The 7,500-nt window shown below is 41.6% G+C and overlaps 1 protein-coding gene across 2 annotated transcripts in view; it reads left to right on the forward strand.

Moving 5' to 3' along the window:
* The window catches only part of LOC119573412 (solute carrier organic anion transporter family member 74D-like), a 16,129-nt gene that overhangs the window by 7,896 nt on the left and 733 nt on the right, over window positions 1-7,500 (forward strand). For both annotated transcript variants that reach the window (XM_037920647.1, XM_037920653.1), the window contains exons 2-14: window positions 190-377; window positions 1,083-1,215; window positions 1,372-1,620; window positions 1,737-1,934; window positions 2,069-2,209; window positions 2,414-2,620; window positions 2,832-2,996; window positions 3,396-3,582; window positions 3,795-3,933; window positions 4,053-4,127; window positions 6,293-6,432; window positions 7,224-7,327; window positions 7,453-7,500. The exon at window positions 7,453-7,500 is cut by the window's right edge and continues 54 nt beyond it. In XM_037920647.1, coding sequence (XP_037776575.1) covers window positions 190-377; window positions 1,083-1,215; window positions 1,372-1,620; window positions 1,737-1,934; window positions 2,069-2,209; window positions 2,414-2,620; window positions 2,832-2,996; window positions 3,396-3,582; window positions 3,795-3,933; window positions 4,053-4,127; window positions 6,293-6,432; window positions 7,224-7,327; window positions 7,453-7,500 — 1,974 coding nt within the window. The remainder of the gene's footprint in view (window positions 1-189; window positions 378-1,082; window positions 1,216-1,371; window positions 1,621-1,736; window positions 1,935-2,068; window positions 2,210-2,413; window positions 2,621-2,831; window positions 2,997-3,395; window positions 3,583-3,794; window positions 3,934-4,052; window positions 4,128-6,292; window positions 6,433-7,223; window positions 7,328-7,452) is intronic.

Below are 7,500 nucleotides of genomic sequence, written 5' to 3' on the forward strand. Positions count from 1 at the left end.
TGTTATGGTTTTATGTTTGTTGTATATATGTGTTATATGTATGTGTTTTTGATATGTGTGTGTGTGTGTGTGTGTGTGTGTGTGTGTGTGTGTGTGTGTGTGTGTGTGTGTGTGTGTGTGTGTGTGTGTGTGTGTGTGTGTGTAATCCACAATCAACTTACCTACCTTCCACAACAATTTCTCTTCCAGCAAAAGCATTCACAATGACCCAGAAGAAAAAGTTTATAAACGGAGGGCTGAAACCACAGATCTTGCCCACGACACACAGCAGAGCTGCAACGAGGGCGAAAGAAGATGAAGTTTTATCTCTCCTCACAGAAGGCGAAGCAGAAGATACAATCTGTGGATTAGGATCTTGTAAGCCCACGTGGTTGCAGGTAAGGCAAGTAGGATGACAGAAAAGAGAAAAGTTTATAGAATAGACGGCCCTAGGACATATTTACAGAAAACGGAGATACCTATCCTACTTACAGAAAACGGGATATTCTAGGGAGACTTCTTTAATCGAATTGTGTGTGTGTGTGTGTGTGTGTGTGTGTGTGTGTGTGTGTGTGTGTGTGTGTGTGTGTGTGTGTCTGTGTCTATTGTAGGAATAGATGTAATTATGGTTTATTTTTAATAATAGTTACTGTTATTATATTCGTCGTCGCCTTTAATATTTGTGACATAAATGCTCAAGCAAGAAATCACACACACACACACACACACACACACACACACACACACACACACACACACACACACACACACACACACACACACACACACACACACACACACACACACACACACACACACACACACACACACACACTACACAAACACATATATATACATACGCATATGTGTGTGTGTGTGTTTGTGTGTGTGTGTGTGTGAATGTATATATACATATATATATATATATATATATATATATATATATATATATATATATATATATATATATATATATATATATGCACATATATGTATATGTATAATTACATACATATTTGCTTGCACATACATATATATATGTAGGCATATAAACACGCACAATCTGCTCAGTCTAAAACTGCACACCCCATCTTCTGTTGCAGTTTCTGGCCCGCAAAGAGTGTTACTTGTTGGTCTACTGCGGAATAGCGCTGATTCAAGGCATGTTCTTCACCTACACTGTCTCTGTTATCTCTACAATCGAGAAAAGGTTCAAGCTCACAAGCAAGGAGTCGGGTAGGTCTAAAGTTTTTTCTTTTCTTATATAAGCCTGAAGAATCATTTATTCTAACAAAATTAGGAAAGATGTTTTTAAAATTTTGCCTTGGTTGTCTGTTGAGAAGGAAAACATTACGTTGTAGCAAAGAGTAACGCAATCAAAATTGTCTTCAGGTGCCTTCCTCTCGGGAAACGACATATCCCAGGTCATCTTGGCCATGTTCCTGGGCTATTATGGCAACTTCGGCCACCGACCACGCTGGATGGGCGTGGGCGTGATGTTCGCAGCAGCATCGTGCTTCATGGCGCTTCTGCCTCACCTTCTGTATGGGCCCGGCCAGGAGGCCATCGATCTAGCTGAGGCCTCGAGCTCGGCTGCAACCACACTCCTGGCAAATGTTTCAAACGTCGCGTCTCAGAAAAGTAGCGTTTCTTGGTGTGTGTTTTTCATTGATGAGGAAAGTGTGTTTTTTTGATAAATGTTTCATTGTCTTCTTATGTATACCAGCGACATTCTTGTGATATTTTTCCTAACGCAGAAAAGAATGATCTCTGTTTCTCGCCGTACGAGAGCACATGCACCGGCGAGGACGGGGGAAATTATTCTTACTATGGCGCGGTTGTCATCTTCTTCATCTCGCAGTTCTTCGTGGGCATCGCCATCAGCGTGTTCTTCACCATCGGAGTCACATACCTCGATGACAACATCAGCAAGAAGACCTACCCCATCTATTACGGTAAGAATCATCAGAGGGAGAAATCCTGAAAATCCGTTTCATAAACGAACACGCTCCTACTTATAACATGGGCCGATATTACACGATGCTCGTTCTTTGCTCCAGGCATTAAAACACCTTTCCTTGCACGCTAGCGGCTACGTTGCTCCTGAGGATCCTGGGCCCGGTGCTCGGCTACCTCATGGGTGGGAATTTCCTTTCCATGTGGATCGACCCGACGAAGAGGCCGAACTTGACGCAGCGGGACCCGCGGTGGCTCGGCGCCTGGTGGCTGGGTAAGGTTGGGGGGTTTCAGGCGTACCTTTACTTAATTTGCTAGACTCTCTTTCATTGTTGTTCACCCTCCCATCATTATTTGAATTGGAAAAGTTGAAGATAAATTTTCCATCATGATATAATTTTTTTCTCACCATTAGTAAGCACATCATTTTTAGTTTTAAAAGAAGTACATATTTACCTATTCACCAATGGTATTCCAGGATTCCTAGTGCTGGGATGTGTGTTGGTAGTGCTGGGGAATCTTTTGTTCCTGTTCCCACGGAAATTACCCGCGACACTGCGACGGGAAGCGAGGGCCATCCTGAAGCAGGCACAGAAGGACTCTGAAGAAGGAGAGAACCGAGGAGTGGAATTCTTCGTCAAAAAGGCAATGGCTAAGAAAGTGGAAAGGAAACCCACGCTTGCAAGTAAATACGGATTAGTCGCAAATTCTGAGTATACATAGGTTCATAGAATGATGGATAGGCCTATTCCTGTCTCAGAATATATTCCTGCTTGTGTGTCCGCGCGCTCGCGCGTGTGCAAGAAGCAATATATTCCCGTTATTTCTCTCACAAACATCATATCCAACTACCCATTTCTTTTACACTCCCTCTTAAAAAATTCCCAAATTTCCAGACCTTAAGAAGGCCCTAAAGCGAATATTCACCAACAAAATATGGATCGCGAATCTCTTCAACACTACCACCTACATTCTCGCTGTCTCGGGCTACTGGAGCTTCAAGCCCAAGTACCTCGAGAACCAGTTTAGGAAGAGCGCCGCGGAAGCCAACTACTACACGGGTATGTTGCGGCTGACGCAGCGGAGGGAATGGAGATCGATCACTTTAATGCGCATGTAAAAAAGTTTGTGGCTGAGGATTTGCTTCATGTGAGCATGGATTATTTATCTATTTATTATTCTTTTATTTTGTTTATTTGTTTATTCATTTATTACTGCTATTATTATTATTATATTATTATTATTATTATTATTATTATTATTATTATTATTATTATTATTATCATTTTGATAAAGATGTTAATTAATGGAAACCTATTAACCCAATCCAAAATAATGCGTTTTCTCTCCCCCCCCCTGGTAACATTGACCTTTTAGACACCGCGTCTGAGTCATGCAACATCCTTTCCCATACGATATTTCCTCCCTCACTCCTTCTCCTGTGACCTCTAAACCCTCAGGCGTCACGAGTCTGGCGTCCGTGATCCTCGGCACTGGTCTCGGCGGGGCGGTGATGAGATGGGCCAGACCGAGTCCCAGGTTCGTCACAGGATACAATATCTTCGTCACGCTGTTTGTGTGCGCTGGCTTCACTTCTCTCATGTTCATCGGCTGTCCCAAATTAGAGGTTGTCGGGCCCGTTGCTGGGTAAGGTTCTTTTACTCTTTTTTGAGGGTTAAGAGAAGGGGAAATTTCTAACGAAGGGGAGTTCAGTTAGTTTAGTTAGGATTTTGAGTTTTTTTTTTTTTCTTTTTACTGAGTTATTCCTTTATGTTAAGACGCCAGAAACGCTCTGACCTAGATCTGCAGAGAAAAAGAGAGAGAGGAACAAAAAACCAGTATCCTCATTCCCTCCGTAGGTCGCCATTACCCGGGTGTTCGTCCAACTGCGGGTGTTCTGACAGATTCTCACCTATGTGCTCCGAGGATCAAACTACACTCTTCTACTCTCCTTGCTACGCTGGCTGCACAGCAATCGACACCTCCGTTAGTCCAATCGTAAGTGAGATAAACACGTTAACTAAATCTATACAAGCTTAAGGAAATCTGTGAAATGAGTGGAATTGTTTTCCCCTAAGTTATGGATTGAAATGTCTTTTTTTGTTCTTGTTTTCTAGGTTTATAGTAACTGCAGCTGCATCGCGAACACAACGAACCCTTTTACGGCCTCACATAATGCAACAGGAGACACGGTATGAAATGAAGCACTTTGAATCATATCCTTCAGTTGTCAGGTCTCGCGTTCTTTAGCGATCTTGGAGAGAACTATTAATATACATTTTTGTTAGAATTCTGTGGTAGTGTTTAATATACAAATGCGTATACAAACACATGCGGCTCTTCTCTCTCTCTCCTCTCTCTCTCCTCTCTTTCTCTCTCCCTCTCTCTCTCTCTCTCTCTCTCCTCTCTCTCATCTCTCTCTCTCTCTCTCTCTCTCTCTCTCCTCTCTCTCTCTCTCTCTCTCCTCTTCTCTCTCTCTCTCTCTCTCTCTCTCTTCCTCCTCTCCTCCTCATCTCTCTCTCGTCTCTCTCCCTCTCTCTCTCTCTCTTCCCTCCTCTCTCTCTCTCTCTCTCTCTCTCTCTCTCTCTCTCTCTCTTCTCTCTCTCTCTCTCTCTCTTTCTTCTCTCTCCTTTCTCTCTCTCTCCTTCTCTCTCTCTCTCTCTCTCTCTCTCTCTCTCTCTCTCTCTCTCTCTCTCTCTCTCTCTCTCTCTCTCTCTCTCTCTCTCCTCTCCTCTTCTCCCTCTCTCTCTCTCTGCACTAGCCTCCGGGCTAGTACAGTGGTAACGTGTCGGCCTCTCATCCGAGGGGTCGGCGGTTCGTGCCCCGCCCAGGCGCGAGAAGTTGCAATTGTCGCCCGGAGGTTACTGCTGTGGCTGGACACCACGTCGGGCAAGTACTTGGTTCAGCTGAGTCAGCAGCAGCTGACACACGTGAGCAAAAATCAGACAGACAGTATGTCACACCTAGAATATCCATTGTAACAAATGGAATCAAAACCAAACTTTAAACTTAAACTTAAACTCTCTCTCTCTCTCTCTATATATATATATATATATATATATATATATATATATATATATATATATATATATATATATATATATATATATATATGTATACACACACATACACACACACACATACACGCATAAATATATATATATATATATATATATATATATATATATATATATATATATATATATATATATATACATACACACATACACACACATATATACTACACAAACGCACACAAGGGGTGCTCATTAAAGATTTCCCATGACCCACTTCCCATGGACGCACAGGAATGACATGGACCCCACCAAGAGTGACCCACTTCTCAAATCGTTTCATGCAAATATGGACCCCTCTCTTGGAGAAGTCTGCATGTTGCATTTGAAGATATGAAGTGACTTTAGAAATCAGCGTCTCATCATCTTGCAAACGTTTGCCTTTCAAAAATGAGTTCACGGACGGAAAGAGGTGAGAGTCAGATGTTGCAAGCTCAGGAGGATGAGAAAGGATGTTTTAGCCACAGGACTGCGTTTTCATCTGGGCAATGCGAGAGTTGTGAACAAGGGCGTTGTTTTATAGTAGGCTGGACACTTTTGGTCAACATTCCTCGCCTCTTGATTTTGATGTTGGACAAGTCATATGATGGGACATCCTCCCCCTAAGTTGCTTTCATTTCATCGAAGGTCTCTTGTGGTGTGCGGCCATTCAAGAATAAAAGCCTGATTACTGCTCGATACTCCACTGGTTCCATTTCCACATCTTACTGCACCTTCACTGCTGTAACAGTAAACATGTAATAAGTTAAGGACCAGAAATCAACACATGACCTTTAGTGTACCACTGTGCATGGGTCAGGGTAAATCTTTAATGAGCGCCTTTCGTGTGTATGTGTGTGTAGATATATGTATGTATATATATATATATATATATATATATATATATATATATATATATATATATACATATATACACACATATATATACACACAAAAGAAAATGAAGAAAAAAAACAGGTGAGATTGTAATCACATTAAGAAAAGAGGCAGGACTAACCTTGCGTCTGATTGCCCCTTCCTGTTGCGGGCTGCCCGCCGCGTTACTCTTTTATTGTTTTTCTTGCCATTCACTCTGGCTCCGCGCAACCTGATTTTTCAACTATCTAATTATCTATCTACCTACCTATTTGCGTGTATGTATGTGTGTGCACACACACACACACACACACACACACACACACACACACACACACACACACACACACACACACACACACACACACACACACACACACACACACACACACACACACACACACACCTATCGCGGTTTGTATTGGCAGAGCGACGTTCCGTTCGGGAGCGGGGTGAGCGGCTACTGCCCTGAGCCCTGTGACTCCTTCTTCTACTACCTCATCATCAAGATCATCATCAGCACCGTCACAGCCACCGGCAGAGTGGGCAGCAGTGTCATCAATCTACGGTAATGTTACGTTTCTTTATTTAGAAATCGTGTTTTTTTTTATATAGGCCGTTCGTAGGTGTTCCTTAAGAAGTCTTGATCCCGAGGCAGAATCTTGCAGCATATATCATCATTAAGATTAAACGTCTTATTTACTGTCGCGTGTGTTGATACGCTGATTTTCAACACAATTTCGTGAAATCCTGCCCTGCGTTCCGTTGGAAAATACGCTTTGCTTTTGTGCGCTACACGGGTTACATAATGGTGATTATCCAGTTAACAAACTAGTAAACGAAAACATAAAGAAATATGACGTTTGTCTTCGGCAGGCGTAACAACGATTAGTCTTCTTATGTTGTAACTTTGTCCCATTCTTATATGGGGGTCGCTGTGATCTGGTTCTGTATAAATATTTTTCATAGTCTCTTTACCCGGGTTTGGGGCGGCACTGACTTGGCTGGATTGCCCACCAGTGGCCAGGTTGCGTAATAAGAAATAGTGGGAAAAATTAATGATAGTAATGATAATAATGATAATTATATTAATAACAGTAGCAGTCATAATAATATGGTGATGATAATAATGATAATGATGATGATGATGATGATAATTATGATTATAATAATGATAATAATGATGATGATGATGATGATAATAATGATAATAATAATCATGAGGATAATATTCATAATAATGATTTTAATAATAATGGTAATAGTAATAATGATCACATTCATAACAACAACAACAAAAATGTTAATAAGATTAATAATGAGGCTTATGAAAAGACTAAACGCATTATTCCTCGGCAGCTGTGTCGAGGATGAAGACAAAGGCTTGGCCCTCGGGGTAGTGACCGTCTTCATCAGCCTCTTCGGTCTCATCCCTTCGCCCATTATGTTAGGCGCCGTAATAGGTGAGTGTTATAAATCTCTTACCTCGATAAAACTAAGATCGACGTCAATTTAACTTTCTAATATGAATTTATCTGTTTAGTTTACATTTATATTTGTCCATTTAATTCACACCCATACCGCTCAGACTCAGCGTGCCTCGTGTGGGATACGTCGTGTGGAATGACAGGAAACT

This window comes from Penaeus monodon, chromosome 1 (genome assembly GCF_015228065.2).
Source record: "Penaeus monodon isolate SGIC_2016 chromosome 1, NSTDA_Pmon_1, whole genome shotgun sequence".
In the NCBI taxonomy this organism is placed as follows: Eukaryota; Metazoa; Arthropoda; class Malacostraca; order Decapoda; family Penaeidae; genus Penaeus; species Penaeus monodon.